Consider the following 18,022-nt stretch of genomic DNA (forward strand, 5'->3'; position numbering starts at 1 on the left):
TACCAGTCTGCGTGACCTCACTTGCTCAAGCATCAGAGGAATAATGAACTCAGAAACAGGTGAAGGGAAAAAAATGAATATGAAATGTGACTAATGTACAATTCCTGCCCTCACACAGAGCTGTTCACTACAAAATGGTTGAAGAGAACTTACTGAAGAGCAGCTTTTAGAACCCTACCTCCTTGAAGTAAATAAAGGCATTTTTCCTTGAGAACTGAGTTGTTTTCAAAAAGTCTTTCTGCTTCAGTTGATTCAGTCAACAGCAGCATTTTACATGTAGAAAACACATTTCATGGCAAAGCACTTTATGGTCATTTGGGAATGATATACAAAACATTCTTCTCACAACTGAAATGCAACAGCAGTTTAGGAATACACAATAACAGTAACACTGCCTAATGAAAGGCAGGCAGGGATACAGCCTGCAGTGGCAGACTTAGTGCTTAGTCAGAATATGGTCCAGCTACCAGGCTGTTGCTCTTGCTCTCACTCATGTACCATGGAATCCAAGATGCCACACGTAGTCAGGATTTCAGTTTTGCAGCTCAACTGGAAAGTCAGCCCTTCTGAATGTACAGTACTGCCTAACACAGCACTGACTCAGATGAGAAAGTGCTATCTATTGAATCATCAACACTATTTCCTACAGGATCAGGGGCTTTCCAGGGATATGTCCCACCCAAGCAATGACAGCTACTTATTTTGTGTAGTATGATGTGGTAGTTTGGCATCACAGAAAAAAATAGAATGATCTCCCCTACCCCCCATTGTCCCCTGTTCATTCTCTCTCAATCCTAACAGACACCAGAGCCAGAATGTGACTTGCTCCAAGCTGTTTGCATACAAGTGCTCCATTGGAGCTGCTTTTGACCCCCAAATTTTACAGGCTTAACATCATTTAACTGGTTATAAAAATATGTACTTCTCTGTCAGTAAGTCTGCTGCAGGCTTGCTTGATGACAGCCCCTTTCTGCCCATGTGCTCACTCCATGGGAGTGCTTGTTCCAAATGCCAGGCTCATCCCTAGCTAACTGGGAAGATTGCTATCCTGGTCACAGGAGTCCCCAAGATGAGTTTTCACTACATGCTCCAGGGCTGAGCACTGTTATGCAGCTGTTACATTCTTACCCAGAAGTAGCTGCATTTCAGAGCTAGAAAAATTAATTCCTGCACCATATTGTTTCAATTATAAGGCACCATTTTTTTCATGCAAACAAACCTTTAAAAGGAAAACCCTCAAACACACACAACTTATACATGGAGATACCCTACCATCAGACCCCTAACAATCTTGACTTTTGTACTTGAAGGATTCTTGCACACGAAATAAAAATATCAAACAGATTTGTTTTCACTGTAGGTGTTTTAAGCATTTTTAGTGCATTTAACTTCTTTTGGGTGTTTCTCTGTGTTATTTGATTGCTCTCAGGGATTTTCTTAGGGCATTTCTCTATAGTTATCAACTTACATTCAGGAAAAAGGCTGATTTTCCTAAATCTGAACCTGAAAACATGGGCTCATCTTATAATTTAAGCAATGTAGAATTTATTCTACATTGCTTGGGGGTTGTGGCTGAAACAGACTATATTACTATAAAATCTACGGATTCCCAAACAGAGGGAACAATATTGCATACATTACTGCTAATGGGACTTTTGCACTGTTATCTACACCTCCAGGTTCATGCTCAAAATCAGAGGTTGGCAACTTATGGTCCATGGGCTAAAACCAGCCCATGAAGAAGTTGGATACAGCACAAGGGATTGGGCAGAATGCAGTTGTACTGTGTCATCCACACCTTTGCAGCATCCCCCTCCACAGTACTCCCTGCTGCTGTCTCATGCCAGTGGTTACTCTTGATGCAGAGGGGCCAGGTATCTGTAGTAAGGGTAAGCGCAGGCAGCTTGGGGACTCTGAGAGGGAAGGCAGAGATCTGTGGCCCCAAGCAGCAGGCAGGTTGCAAACTCCAGCCCATGGCAGCAAAAAGTTGCAGACAAAAAGTTGCGGACCTCTACTGTAAATGACAAGAATAAGAGGGAAAAAAAAGGATTACACTTACAGGTGGGGGTTTCTTCCTCATCTCAAAAATCCGTGTAGCACCAAAACTGAGTGAGGCAATGACAGGATTTCTCCCCAATGACAGCTCATCATCACTGTGCCAGTCAACGCTGTCCTTCTCGTTTCGGTACAGATTGCAAAGGAGAGAGTTGAAGGTGTGACTGGTGACCTCTTCAATGTGCTTCTTCAATGAGGTCAGCAGAGGGTGCCACTGCAATCAGTGAAACAAAGTCAAAGGGAAAGGAAAATACAGTGCAGAGATTGCCAAAGTCTCCAGAACAGAGAATCAAAAAGGAGAAGCAAAGGTTAAACAACCCCCCCCCTCCCCCCATGGTGGAGAAAAAACAAAGGCTACTATTCTTGTTACATGTGTGACAAAAACAGCATAAATTATATGAAGCCAACTGACACCAGGCTGCCCCTGACCTTTTCCTGTACATAATTCCATGGAGCAGTAGAGATGTAGCTCTTCTCCACAGAGTTGTGTTGACTGTGTCTGAATGCCATTCTAGCCCCTTAGAGCAATCTGGCTTCTCATAACAATATGTAGAAACCAGAAAAACTTATACCTGCTCCAAGGTCTCTGAGTAAATGCTATGGGTGACGAACAGAGATGGAGGGCTACTTAATGCCTGCACTGAAAGACAGTGAAGCAACTTGAACTGGTAGCTAAATAGCACGCTGAATCTGAAGCGGTCTACAGCAGTAAAAGGCAAGAACTTGCATAATACTGCCACTGCATGGCTCTCCATTCCCAGGTCTATTAGTACAGTTTAAAGAATCCAATTAATCTTTCTATTGGGTTTTAAGTTCAATGTCAATTGTTTATGTTTTCAGCAATTCATGAAATAAGTAGCTCTCAGCCTCTGTAAACCGCAGCTATTGCATTGTTAATATCGTTCCACGCTCAGAGTCTACAGCAATTACCAAGATCCTATGTGCTTAACGTTGTGCCATTCATCTGAAGATCACACACTACTTTGAACTACTAATTATGCTTCTACCCCCAATATAAGATGGATCTAAATCATGATTATCCTCAATTACACAAGTGGAAACTTTGAAGCAAAATTTAACAGACTGATTCAAGGTCTCACAATATATCACTGTTAAAGGACAGAATATAACTTAGAGAAAGACATGAGGAGCTGAGACTCCTAATTACGAGAGCATTGCCTTCTCCATGTTTACTACTTTTCTTCTCTCTCTCAACTTTACTGGCTATGCAACACAACAGTCTTCTTCATCTTAGTTATTTCTAGTTCAGCCACCTCAATAATGAGATGAATAATTATGCAAATAATTATGTATAAAAATAGCTTGCAATCCATGGAGATTTACTGCATTTAAATGTCACATTTAACAACTGAATTGCCTGAAGGGGAAAAAAAAAACAAAACAATGGACGTCCAAGATTATAGTTTGTGAGGAATACAAAATGAGTTGGCAGAAGAGGGCTCAGCAAGAGTTGCTAACAGCATTTGCTAGCAAGTGGCTGATTATTGGATTCTTTCCATTCGCACTATAACATTTTCCAGTGGTAACGTCCTCAGGTGGTAAATGTGTGATTCAATGGAAACTCTGCTGTCAATAAACAGTAAAAGCCATTTTGTTATGAAAGGTTACTATGTTACCATATATTTCGCTGTTTACCAGGAAGGATTTTTTTAACTCCCCAAGTCATATAACCACTAGACGTGTATGGCATCTGGGAACATTTCAAGTTCTTAACACTACTTTTAGTATTTTTTTTTAAAGGAAATGAGATGCTACTTCTAAAACTCAAACACAGAGGTCCTTAGGTGTGACAAACCTGGACTCTAAACAACACTTCCTAAACAACCTTGATCTTAGGGCTACTTTTTGTTACTTTGCCAGTTGGGTATTACTAAAATGATGTGGGCTTTACACCACCTGGTGGGGAATAATGCTGGGAAAATAACCTGTGCAAAACAGGTACAGAAAAAGAGGGTGTCATGTCCTGAAGATGGATAGTCTCCATCTGTTCAGGGAACAGGAACAGCAAAAATAGTGAGAGGAAATTTGTCCTGCCACATGTACCCACTAATATACTTCATCTCGAGCAAGAAGGGACAAGTGTCTATCATCTTTGTCTATTGATAATTTCAATCCCTGTGTCTCTTTGGTAAGAACAGGGGCTCAGTGAGTGCAAACTGTGCTCTAGACTATAACTACCAACTTCTTTCATATACCGTAGAGCAAAACTAAGCAGCAATAGCTTTATCAGGGATGGATTCAAACTACTGCTGAATGGCACTATATGGTATTGTCACTCAGCCTCCACCCATACTTTCTCGAAAAATTAGTTTACTAACATGTACATGGGCTGCATGTTTTTCTGCTGTAAATGATGTATGCTTCACAAGACTCTTAATGTGACTGAAAATCCTCACATCTCAGATTGCTTATTCAAATATTCTGGGCAAAAAACATTTCCTTCAAACTCTGCTATGCTTCAAGGCATCTTTCCTTGGCAGCAATTATGATATCTGAGACTGCAATACACTCTCTCTCACAGAACCCTGCTCTCACTAGTTACTCTTAATTTATGGTTAGGACATCGCAGTCTACTGCCATGGAAATTCCAAACAAAGCAACATCTAGAGACAGGCTAAGGAGACGACAGGTTGGAAGCCAGAGAGAGTGACTGAGCATGAACAAAAAGTCAACAAGTCAATTAGAAAGGCTTCTGACTCTCCCAAAACAGCAAGATGGCGTGGGAAATTATACAGTACAATCTGGTGCAACTGAGTAGGCAAGTCATGTGCTAATCTCATTGCACTTGCAAACAGGATGAGGATATACCCAAATGCAGCTGTAGAAATGTTTATTTTAAATGTTTATGAAAGGGAGCTTATCCATTTTCATTATCCATATTCCTGTATCTTTACAGTTATTAGTTCTGCCTCACAATAACCATATGATGCAATGAAGTCACATAATAACCATCATAAAGCTGGATAAAAAGATGGATAAAACCAAGCGCACAGAGGTTAAAAGATCTGCCCAAAGTCATATGGTCTCTCCACAGCAGAACAAGGGGACAGACCTCAGGACTGATAACTCCCAGGCCCTTCCTTCTAACCATTAGTTTATGCTCCTCTGAATGCTTTTTTTTTTTATAGGGCTGCATATGTTCAGGAATAATACTTCCTTTGTGGAGTTTTAGGCATGGCACTGGCCTCCTCTGGTGATCATAAATCAGATCACCAAGAAAAGGTTTGTCAACAGGTTTTTTTAAAAGCTTTTTTGCTGGTAATAAGTCACAAGTGAATTAATACGTACATGTGGATTTGGGTTCATCGTTAATCTGGAGTAAGTGTAAGGAAGCTCCCCATACCAAGATGTAAGCCTGGGCTCCTCAAAAGACAGGTCTAGATAAAGAAAAATTGGAAGATTTCACAACTCTAATATTAAGCAGGCAGGGAAGTGAAAGTACAGACCTGTGAAGAAGTTTCTTGCAGGTGACAGTCAAAAAACCAATAACTCATTCAAAATTAAAAGGTGAAGCCTAACAAATCACTTCAAATCTACAAAGAGCAGTCACTAGAACAAGGATATGCAGACCTGCTCTTACATCTCTGAATGGGATCCAAACCTTAGGCCCTGGCAGGTGTTATATTTATGGCATGATTAACATGTTAATCACGCCATAAATTGTAACATGCTACATGTGCAAGCAATTTATAACATGAACATTTGATGTGAAACATCGTTGTGGCTGGTTTGTACCACACTTTAATTTGAACGCGTAGCACGAAGCTCCCAGAACAGAAGCCTAAAACAGGGGAGTTGCTCCCCTGATCTAGGGTTCTGCACACACACATGCAGCCCAGTGAGTTGAAAAGGTGCGCCATGCAGCCCAGCACTGTGGAACTGCTTCCATAATGTCAGGCTTGCCAGCAAGCATTTTAAAAGTCCATGCGTGAGGAAAGATCCTCTGCACAGTCAGATGTGCAATGGAATCTGAGGAACTTTATCCCAGATACCAAAAACAGCATTCCCTACCATGCCACACGTGCACAGCAGGTCATGCAATGTGTGGGATCCAAGGTAAAATTTCTCAAATCTCAATTAAATTAATTCCTAGGCCCGTATAGATATATTCAGTTTCTCAGCCTAATATCTGACCCCAGCAGGCCAACCTATTGTGACAGCCTCTATGGTGAGGCCAACATGGACTCTCAGTTGTGGTTCTGGGTTGTTTTGCTTTCATACACTGCTGCTTAAATATACTAGCATCAGTTTTAGGGAAGAATGATACGGTAGCAGCAAGAGTGAGACAGTTTAAGGTATGCAGCCAGGCCAGATTAGTACATCTCTGGTAATGGTGTACTTCTGAAGCATGGTAAAAACACTTTCAAACTGAGGCAGAATTAGCCCAATGGCTATTTCCTGGATTTCACAGGCATCACTTTCCAATCTGCATTCACTCTTGCAGCTCAATAAAGGCAAAATTTGAGCAGGTTTGCATGAAGCATTTGACAGCACTAAGAACAGTGTTCTCTGTGCCTCTTCTATACCAGCTAGATAATCTTAATAATCTGATACCCAGCACTAAGGAACAGAGGCTATGAAATAACATGGGTGCCCCTTAGTGAACAAAACTGGAACAACAGGTGCTTCATCTGCTGACTGCAAACTCAGCTGTGCCTTGGATTAAATAAAATGTTGAGAAAGACTTTTATATAAAAACTACAATCAAAACACTTGAGAAAATTATTAGTTTAGCAGAAAAAGAAACCTGAATAAGAAAAGACAAGGGAGAAGAGAAATTTGCTGAGAATCTATGTAAGTGAGAGAGATGATGCAGTGGTTAGAGGGAAACTATTATAGGAAGGCAGGATATAGAAAGAATGAGGTTCTGGCAACATCAGTCAAGAGACTGAAGGGACCAAACAGAGATGAATGTTAGGAGGCAGAAGGAAGAGTGAAATTTAGGAGGCAGGAAGAAGATAACTGAGGGGGGGGCCGCAGATTCAAATTCACAGAGGATTAAAAAAAATAGAGGACAATTTTCCCTTTCTTTTAGGACTCAGAGCACTGCTTGCAAGTAAGGCAAAAAAGTTATGCTTCATTAGATATCTGAAATTGGGCAGCATTATTTTAGGCATGAATCTGAAAAACTGAAATGGGGCAGGGAAGAAGTGGGAAGAATTAATCCCAGTGAACGGCAAACCCAAGGACTGTGGCACAGCAGGAGTGGAGATAAGAGACCTTAAGAACCATGGCGCACTTACCCTGTCTAATATGAGTTCTCTGCCCCCAAGGTATCTCTTGAAGGAGCTGCTCAAACATCCAGTCTGCTTCTTTGGAGTCAATAAATCCAGGAATCAAATTAATGCTAGTATAGAATAGTTGCAGATTAAAGGGAGAAAGAAAGCAACATACACTGTTTCTAGACTTAGATTTGGTGAAATCCTCTAATATCAAGGGTTACTAGTGCAGTGTCAGCAGATAATGTGGGACTGCATTTAAATGCAGTTATACTTCTTGAAGGAATAGGCCAAGATTTCCAAAAGTGACCAGTGATTTTGTGCGCTTCTGCTTCTGGTTGGGCAATGGGACAGAAAGCACCCTTTACTTAGAGGCAGTTACAAAACTAGCAGCTTTTGGTTATCAAGTGTATTGAAGCAGTAACATTTTAGGCTTTGATCCAACAAAGCAATTAAACCAAAGGGCTGCTTGTGTGCTTAAAATGAAGCATATACATAATACTTTTGATGAATCAGCGCCTATCCCTTGCTTGTGTTTCCAGTATTTTCAAGCAAGTTAAACATCTTTAGCCTCTTTTCTTTTGACTGTATGATGCAGCAAAGTCTACGGATGAAGAATGGACAAATTCTCCCACAAAACGCACCAGTTTGGAGAAAAGAGTCTGGCTTCCCTATTAGGTCACTAGAGGCACAGCAGGATAGGTCCATACTCAGGGCAGTGCTGGTGAGAGATAGCATGGTCAGCTGCCGCTGCAGCAGTGACTATGTTTGTGCTTTCTGCCACAAAGGTGGCACCTAGGACTGTTGCCCCAGTTGTTCCCACTTAGTTACACTGCACGGTAGTAAATCACTGGGTCGCAATTTGGACAAGGATGGACAAGGAGAAAAAGTTAAGCAGAATTAGACCTCTAATGTTCAGACAGAAGAAAGCACAGTTGTCTTCACTCTCCCAGCAAAAAACTCATGCAATAAATGAGAATCAGTAACAGCACAATCAGTTCAACAAAAGATGTCATCCTGAGAAATCCTTGCCCCTCACATAATTTCTGGACCTTCATGGCTACAACATGCCTCTCACATATTCAGTAAAGGCACAAAGCATTACTGTCCTATTGCTCCCAAATCTTTACCTAATGAGGAAAGGACAAATCTCAAGACATTCTTTATAAATTACACAGAAACAGGTTTTAAAGAAATGGGTGTTTTAGGAATAACCTTTGTGAAGCATTTGCTTAGGATAGTGGTGCTTAACCTCTGGCCTGTGGAGCTGTCATCTGGCCTGCAGGGCTGCCTACAGGTCCAGAAAAATGGCAGCAGGGGAGTGGTAGCACTGTTAATTGATGCTCTCCTGCTGCCAAGTTTCTGGACCAGTGAGGAGCTGGGTGGGCCAGCTGGATGTGCGCACATGGGGTTACACATGTGGGCCAACCCCATACAGGTGAAGGGGGCGGTTATCTAGCCATGGACTAACCCTACACCACTCATCCAGTCTTCAGGGCTGGAAGTTTGGACACCATGGACTTAGGAAAACAAAATCTAAAAGTAGTAAATACCTGAAAAAGCTTTACTACTCTCTGGAACAGTAAAGATGGCCTCAGCTTAACTGGTTTTCTCTAGCTGAAGATAGCAGGTATCCTGAACCGCAATGCTACCAGCTGGCCTTTCCTAGTCAGGAAATGCTCCTGGCCAGCATTTAGACCAAATCAGACTTTCTTACTGGCAGACTGATGTATTCTTTCATGGTCTGCATTAGATAATCAGGTCAGAAGGAAGTGCTACCCCAGTAATGGGAAAATGCCATGCACCACTGGGAATTCTGTTCCAAGAAACAGCACAATTGTGGTGATTCCAAGATCATGCAGGGATTAATGTAGTTAAAAAGTGGTTGCACACCATGAGGGTTGCCCTACCAAGAGGACAGGGTCACTTTTCTACTATAGGGGACAACATTAGAAGCAATAAGTGCAGTTCATCTGTATAGGTTCACTTTTACCCGCAGCAGCAATGGAATCTTAACTTCTTTCCAGCTGCCCAGAATTAACCACATCACTGCTGATTGATGCATCAGCAGGCAAATTTCCCTCCGAAGCCAACTTACATAAAGTATGCAATAGAGGAAAAATATCCGCACCAGAACCAAAATCCCAAATGACCGTGGTTTTCAGAAAACCGTCACTGCATTACTCTGCAGCAACCAAACCACTGGAAAAAAAAATCTAACTCACTTACCGAGACGCTCCTGTTGGTGACGTGCTGATCTCATAGAGGCCCTGTTTGCTGAGGACATGGACAACAAATAACTATAAGATGAATAAAATACAACTAATGATACTAATGTATGCCTAGGTATCATTTAGAATCATATGCAAGCTTAGGTTAGGGATGGTAGTCTAAGGACCGTGTAATAACTATACGGACCAGGAAGAAGAAGAATGTCAGAGATATCTCTGAAGTAGTCTGTTGCCTGACCTATTAAACTCAAACCTCAGCTGGCCTAATCGCATTGTCTGTGAAATATTCCCTACTGGCCTAATGCTCCACATAAGCCTCATGGGCTCCAGAGACAGTAACAAGGGTCCCATATTTCTTTCAACTACATACAGGTTTCCCTCAATTTATGTGGTACATACATTCTCGGAGAACAGTGCATAAATTTAATTCACATAAAGTGAACCCACTTTACAATGTAACAAATAGGGATAGGTTCGCATGGTGGTGAGGGAGGGAGGGAGGGAGGCTGGGACTAGGGAAGGGGCGGGGGGAGGGCTGCCGCTCCTGGGGCTACATAAGGCAGCAAAGCAGAGAGAACAGAGCGGCATTCACCCCAGCCCCAGCTGCAGCGGCCCCAGGAGAGACCAATGCCAGCCGCCTGTAGCTGCTGGGTTGCACTGTGCCATGGTGCAGGCAGCTGGCGTTGGCTGCTCCTAGAGCCACTCCAGCATGGGGTGTGGTGAGTGCAGACAAGTGGAGCCCCAGGCTGCGTGGCACTCACCCCAGCCCATGTTGAAGTGGGCCCGGGAGCAGCTGACACCAGCTGCCTGCACCAGGGCACAGTACAGCCCAGGAGCAGAGGTGAGAGCAGACAAACAGCCCGGGGGGGGGACACAGACGACCGATGGATTACAGTGCAGCACAAGGGCTGCAGGCAGCTGGGGCTGGCGACTCCCGGGGCCGCTGCAGCCAGGGCTGGGGTGAGTGGGGCCACAGCCCTTTCCCCTCCCCCCCACAGACTTACCTGCTTGGGCAGGAGGCGGGCATCTATGCTTATCGCATAAGAGTGAATTTACCTTGCATATAATGAATTATAGGTCTAAATATGCTCATCGCATAAGATCAAATTTGCATATAAAGAACCCGCATAAATCGAGGGAAACCTGTACTACAGTCATATATAGCCTGATTTTGTCAGAAAAAGATCAGAAGGCTGCCACCCTCATTTTAGCTAGCACAGCAAAATAAATACCATGTTATAGGAAGTGCTCCATGCCACATATTTGAAAACAATATTTAACTGCTATAGGTGGTACACAGGATAAAATGTGTTTCGTCAGTTGCCAGGTGCATGGCTGAGAAATACTAGTATTTGCCTTTCAAAGATTAGCCTGAGCTTCTCTCCTGACTGCTGCCTTTGTTTCCTGCCACATGCTGTCTCATTCGCCTAGAACAGCCTCTTAGCCCAGCGACACCTACCAGCCCTCTTCCCTGAACCCACCTCCGCTGCAAGGCATTCCTTCCATTTTTAATTTTATATTCACATTCTCTGGTAGTGCTGATTTATGTTGTATCTGCTAATGCCTTTCCTACTAAGTAAAAGTGAAATCCTAGAACACTTGCTATCCAAGAATCAGAATATTTTAAAATTATTAATTAAGCTTCCTTTGAGGTAGATATCATCATCCTCATTTTACAAAGAAGAGAATGAAGCAAAGAGAACTGAGGACACTTGCCCAAAGCTAGAGAGTAAGTCAGCAATAGAACATAGAATAGAATCTAACTCTCTTGACTCCCAGGTCTTTTATTTGCCAACTAGCTCATGCTCCGGTTTTCAAATGTAAACTCTTCAGGACAGGGGCTTTTATCTGTGCTGCACAATTACTGCACAGAGAGGATGGCCTATAAGCCTGCCTATATGGTGGTGAAAAAAGTAACATTGTAGGAAATAAGTGCTGAATGTTGCATTCAGAACATGTTTTAACATGTTTAAAGTAACCCTGTAAGATCTGTTCAGCACTGCAGCCTATGAGTCGTTAACACACTTTTTAAAATACTGCGTGTACAAAGGTGCTCTGAATACAGCTGTATCTTCCTGGCTTTATGATGTTATTGTCCCTGCTCTGAAACAGAAACTGAGAAGCTTTGATAAACAGACTGAAAATATCTCGTTTTACTGCAGTTTCCATAAGTGCCTCTGGTGAAACACTACTTAGTAAATTCCCAAAGCAATGATTTTGCAGCAAACTTGGACAGAAAACTGCCTGCACATTAAGTAGAATTATTTTCCCAACCACACTTAGGAACATAAGGTCACCTGTGTACTCTGGGCTGTGATCTCCAATTCACGAATTCCTATTTTAGTATTGTCCTTAAAGTGCAGAGAAAATACTCTCCAACCAGGAAATTGAAACATTTTGTAAGAAATATGGAACAACTGCCAATGTTTTACAAACTGAATCTGAAAATTATTTCTGGTGAACTGAGCATTAAGGATATTCTTTCAGTATAGTCAGACATGAAACAAATCTGAGGAGAACACGCTCAAATACACATAGGTCTAAGTATACCAGGAAACAAATCTGTCTCATATTTTAAGGTGATCAACAGTCCAAAGCACATAAACACCCAACTTCATTATCAGTCAGCAATATTCACTAACAGTTACAGCAGTTCTTCAGCCCTCATGGTAGACGGTGTTTGACTTGCCATTCCTGAACTTGACTTATATGTAGGGTTGCTTGAATTCTGACTGCCTCTGCAGCTGCTCTAATATCAAGACGTCTTGGATTTCGATTGGCAATTTCTGGTATAGTTTATACCAGGAATTATTCCGGATAAAATGTTAATAAAAGGAAAGTTGACAATAAACACATGGCAGCATAAATTTATTAAATTTACGACTAATGATCTCATCCTTACCACCAACATTAACAATCTGACCAATGCGTTAAACAGGCTGCTGGTCTAGCTCTCACTCTGAATGAAAGGCAGAGCACCTGGAGACACCACATCTGAATTTGGGATTATAATCTTCCAATGGAAGCCTCCAAATACACCCAGCCTAACAGCAGGTGTTGCAATGTTGTTTTGTGTCTGTGCTTCAGGCTTGTGACAGCAAAAGAATAAAGAGGGTGGAAGATAGTTCTGTGTGCAACTTTATCATCAATGTGCAGCTCTAAAGGCACCGAGTGTAACTTGTCTCACAACTTAACCTCACAAAACCCAGCTATTCTTTCTTCCTGGTTCATATGAACACAGTAAAACAAACGTAACACCCTTTAACTCCACCACATAGAATATCGGTGTGAGGCCCAAAGCTCAAGAAACTGGATGTCATATTTTGTACTGAAAATTCTCCCCACAGTTCTAGCAATTACAAATGAAGAACATCCTTCAACTCTGTCTTACCACAGGCCATTGAAGGAGAATCCACCACAACGAAGATAGTGAAGCCAGTATTATACTCACTCTATCACTCGAGTTTCTGGAGCTTTGCGTTCCATCTGAAAGGCAGTAAGAAGACCACCTCTAAATATAAAACAACTGACAGGTTAATTCTCAGCTAAGTGGTGATGATGTTGATGCCTATGCTTTTAGAATGGCCTAGATCTTACTCCTGCTACCAGTCCCTCAGTACTGAAATACCACTCAGAGTGAATCTGTTTTATCTTCAGCACTGCATTAAAACAGGGAGGAGGGAATGACTGGGGCTTATAGCAGAAATCATCAGCCAGCTGTCCTGATAATCAGTGCAGTTCTCCCAGCAGGACATGCTTCCTTTCCTCTGTCCCTCATGTAAAATGTCACTGTTTGGAAAACACCCAGCACAGTGTATCATTGTATATATGTAGTCCCATAAACAGCACACTGGTACTATTATGAGGAAAAACTCCCATGGAATCACAGTGTCTCTGAAGAATTCCTAGTCTGGAACTGATCCACCAAGCTCTAATACTAAGGAATGCAAGGATACATAAGGAACTCGCGTCCTGCTTCTGTGAGCACCTTACTCTTTGGTCTGCCAAGGGATTAAAGAACAAAGGTTGCAACTTGGATCCCACGTTTCTCCCTCAACAGTTCAGCGGCTGCTTTTCCTGCCAATGTTGTGTCCCTAACCAAGGGAGTGAAAAGCAGAACTCAAATCCTTCCTGAGACTTTTGCTTTTTTTGGGTTTTTTTTTGGGGGGGGTGGGAGGGGAGGGGGAAGGAGAGAAATAAAATCAGTGTTTAGAACCCATGAAGCCTTCAGTAAGCCACAGGTACAGTACATCTGCAAAGTCTCAAAAACTTGGGATGAGCTATTTTATTTTTGGCCTACCACCTCTAAGGGGAACCACTTCTTAAAGCAGTCTTTCTTTAGCACATCAGTACATCATAAGACACTACTGAAAACTTATCTAAAATCTTACCTTTGTTGATTCTTTAAATATGTATGGTTTTTCAAGTGGAAGCTGTTCTCTTCTCATCCAGGCCTGCCCAGTGCCCACAGTAACATTGTTCCGGGCCAGAGAAGCCTCTGGAGCTGAAGCAAAGAAAGAAACAGGATCAAACCAACTACAAAGTCAAACAAAGTACGTAAAATGGAAAACCAAGATTTATGTTAGGGATAACATCATTGTTCAGTTTTAGGGAGGAGTCAGATTTGTGTTTAATGTTTGTTAAAGGCATCTGGACCCTGGGACAGGCACTGTTTGTTTTGTTCTTAATTTATAAACTGAATAAAAGTGGTCTTCATACAAACCCTAAATGCAGACATTTTAGATCATAGAAGAGATCATAGAAAGCAGTGCTTTATATTTTGCTATATTAAGTTGAAGGCAGTAGATCTACCCATTAAAGACTGCAGCCCACAGTGACATTAAAAACTTAGGAGGTGTGACTTTGGGGAGTTCCATGCTTCTGTTCAAATGGCATTTATAAAGTATATGTGTATTAAATACAGCAGTTCTATAGTAATAGGTCATGCATGTAATGCCAAGCATACCAAAGTTAGGAAATGAAAGAAATCAAGGGCCTGTGCATTTTTAATTCAAACCCCTCCTGCACTCACATTATGATACAGACTCGCATACAATCTTTACCGGAAGAGACCCCTGCCTCTCAAAATGTACAATATGGTGCTCAGGGAACAGACAGCTACTCATATTTTTTTATCTTCCTGGTTCACTGTATGGTCTGATGCCTTATTTACTACGCACCATCCAAACTTTATACTGAATACAAAAGTGTTAACCTTCTTGTGAGCTTTCATACAACATTCATTACCACAGCATCTAAGTCCTTCACAGACATTAATGAAGGCATCTTAGCAACGCTCCATGAGGTCAGATGCTATTATCCCAATTTTACAGATGGAGATCTAAAACAGACAGATGGAGATCTAAAGCAGAGAAAGTTCAAGATTAATAAATATGTCCACTAAGTTTTTGATGCTTAGCTTGAGATACATGGGCTGATTTTTCAAAGTACTAAGTATTGTTATAATACTTTATACATTCAAATTACTTCTACTGGCTTCACCTGTAGTTGGGTGTGCTCATTAACTTTGCAAATGAGACCTCAGCTTCCCTAAATTAACCACTCATATTACAAACAACACTATTGCAACTTATGAAAGTTAAAAGGTTTGAGTAACACCACACAGAAACACTGTGGCAGGAATAGGATCCAGTTTTCCAGGGCACTTTTCAACAGCCTTAATCATAAAACCATCTTTCTTCTTCTAGTCTCCTCCCTTATTCACTACACATCTTCCAAATTCTGCAGTGTATAAGGCAAGGGTCTTATGGACAAAAGCTAATGTACAGTATATAACCCTGAGGTAGATTGAATAGATTTCACAGACGTGGAATGGACCTCGTAAGAACATCAAGGCCAGCTCCCTACCCAAGGGGCAGGAAGTCAGCTAGGATCAAAGGATCCTAGCAAGATAAGCGTCCAAATGTTTCCTGAAAGTGTCCAGAGTAGGTGCTTGCACCACCTCTGGGAGGAGTCTGTTCCAGGCCTTGGGGGCTCGGACAGTAAAGAAGTTTTTCCTCATGTCCAGCATAAAGCAGTCTTGCAGGAGTTTGTGACCACTTGACCTTGTCATCCCCTGGGGTACTCTGGTGAACAGGTGTTCCCCCAGATCCTGATGCACACCCCTTACGTACTTATAGGCTGCCACCATATCACCTTTCAGCCTGCGATTCTCCAGGCTGAAGAGTACCGTAACTCACAGCTTGTCTTCATAAGGGCTGTTCTCTTGCATTCTGATAATGTGTGTGGCTCTCCTCTGGACGTTCAGCTTCTCCACATCCTTCCTAAATTGTGGAGTCCAGAATTGGATGCAGTAATTCAGCTGCAGCCTCATTAAGGCTGAGTACAGCAGGAGGATAACACCCTGGGTCTTCCTTGAGATGCATTGTTAAAGGCATGTAGCTACAAAGCAGTTTCATCTTGTACACCAAAAGGGGGGGGGGGGGGGGGGGGGCGGGGGAGAGGAGGCGGCGGTTACCGGTAGCTGCACTTTGGAAAAACTGTGTTCAAGTAATTAAAGACTGTATCAAATGTATACACATATGCAGTGAATTAAAGTTGCATAGATAATGTAAGTTCTGTCATTTACTAACAGCTGTATGCTTGACTTTGCAGTTGTAATATTCTTTTTGCGTAGTTTGTGCGCATGTCATTTCTTAGGCTTAAATAAAAAGAACTGAACTGAAAGCATCCAGAAATTCAAGCATGTAGAAATGTAAGATTTCTTTTTGTGAAAATTTCATACATTATAAATGCTAAGGAGGGAAAAGACCTATTTATAGGCTGTGAGAAATTTTGGCAGCAATTTCATTTTAGAGGTGTTTCAGGCTGTTCTGGTGCTCGAAACACTGAATCTGAATTGAAATGGAAGGCTCCAAAACAGCTCTGAAACGAATTGGAAGGCTCTGAAACATTTCGGAAATGTTTCTGAGAATTTCGGAGTTTCGGAACCGGGCTTGCAGGGAAATAAAAACTAAGAGGGAGGGGAAAGAGGGGGAAGAAGGGCTGCTGATCTTGACATCTAGCTCCCGGTTTAATTCCCCAGCTCTCTGATCGCTTCCCTCAGCTCTTCCTGGGAGGTGCAGGCCCCCAATCTGCGCACGGGGTTTTAGCAGGCTGCCATTGCAGGCTGGGGCCAGTGGCAGCCAATTGGCACAACCTGCACCGGGAAGACTGTCGCTGCAACCTGGGGCCAGCGGCAGCACTGCAGCCTGCTGAAACCTGGTGCGCAGATCCGGGGACCCGTGCCCCCCCAGGAAGAGCTGGGGGAATGATCAGAGAGCTGGGGAATCAAACTGGGGGCTGGGGAAACCCTCCCATGCAACCTGGCTCCGCAGGGAGCAGAAATTCACACCGGGGTCTCCTTGCCGCCCCTCCCCGCCCGTGCAGCCCCACCCACGTTGCCAGGACAGTGCAGGGCAGGCAGTGAGGAGACCCCTAGTGTGGATCTCTGCTCCATGTGGAGCTGAGTCACGTGGCAGGGACCAGTAGGCTTGCTCACCACTCTGCGCTGCTTCCCTGCCCTGCAACCCGGCATGACAGGGATCAGAGATCTGTGCGGAGGTCGCCTTGCCTGAACATAGAGCAGCAACCCTCCCCCTCCCGCGGACAAGGCACCCACAGCCCTGTCCTGCTCCTCGCTGGGGCCCTGCAGCCCTAGACCTGAAGTCCCGCTCAGCTGGGTAGGGCTGTGCGAAGCTTCCCTTGCAGCCCGTTCAAAACAGATTCGGAGGTGCTTCGGGCCTTAAAAAAGATGGGGTTGAAATGAAATAGGACAGTGATCTGAAACACTGAAACGAATCACCATCCGAAACAGCTGAATCCGAAACCGAATCGAAACACAGCTGTTTCGCACAGCCCTACCTATTTACACTAAAGGGCAGTGCTGACACAAAAAAAAATGGTTATGTACTGGCCACTAATACCTTTTGTCCAGATATTGAAAGGCTTCTTATCATTCAAGTGAGGTTCTGGAACAGCTTTATAAACTCACTCAACTAGTTTTAAGACAGAGCTGGAAGAGTTTCTGATTGTAATTATGTGATTTGGTTGCCTGAAATAGGAGACTAGACTCAGTGAGCCAGTAGGTCCCTTTCAGACTCAAGTGCAGATAACGAACCTTTCCATCCATACTGGTTATCAAGCAAGGCTAAAATCTAAAAATCTGACATCCTCAGCACAGTCTACTACGGTTTAAGCCAAAGAAGTAGTAAGCTGTTATCTCTGATGTGAACTGCCTAAATGGGAAACAACTTACACTGACAGCAGCTTACACAAACATAGGACAGAAATACTGAGAATCAGGCATCCTCTGTTCCACTGCTGGCTCTCTGCTCCTTTCTAGCATGGGCTGTCAGGTACATGGGCTAGCAGGTACAGAGAGCAGTCCAATACAAATTTGGCTCATCCACTATGAAACATAAGATGGTTCCAGAAGATTCAACTGTACCATTTTTGGAAACCCGAGTTCTACCCACCGGTTCACCCACACACTCT

At 42.9% G+C, this 18,022-nt stretch overlaps 1 protein-coding gene across 5 annotated transcripts in view; it reads right to left on the bottom strand.

The window, feature by feature from the left end:
• ALKBH3 (alkB homolog 3, alpha-ketoglutaratedependent dioxygenase) overlaps positions 1-18,022 on the bottom strand; it is a 39,960-nt gene that overhangs the window by 19,204 nt on the left and 2,734 nt on the right. For all 5 annotated transcript variants that reach the window (XM_025209869.1, XM_006028436.3, XM_006028434.3 and 2 more), the window contains exons 3-8: positions 13,918-14,030; positions 12,978-13,012; positions 9,525-9,572; positions 7,320-7,423; positions 5,365-5,453; positions 2,060-2,269 (exon numbers count right to left, since the gene is read on the bottom strand). In XM_025209869.1, the coding sequence (XP_025065654.1) occupies positions 2,060-2,269; positions 5,365-5,453; positions 7,320-7,423; positions 9,525-9,572; positions 12,978-13,012; positions 13,918-14,030 (599 nt within the window). The remainder of the gene's footprint in view (positions 1-2,059; positions 2,270-5,364; positions 5,454-7,319; positions 7,424-9,524; positions 9,573-12,977; positions 13,013-13,917; positions 14,031-18,022) is intronic.

This window comes from Alligator sinensis, unplaced genomic scaffold (genome assembly GCF_000455745.1).
Source record: "Alligator sinensis unplaced genomic scaffold, ASM45574v1 scaffold441_1, whole genome shotgun sequence".
Classification (NCBI taxonomy): domain Eukaryota; kingdom Metazoa; phylum Chordata; order Crocodylia; family Alligatoridae; genus Alligator; species Alligator sinensis.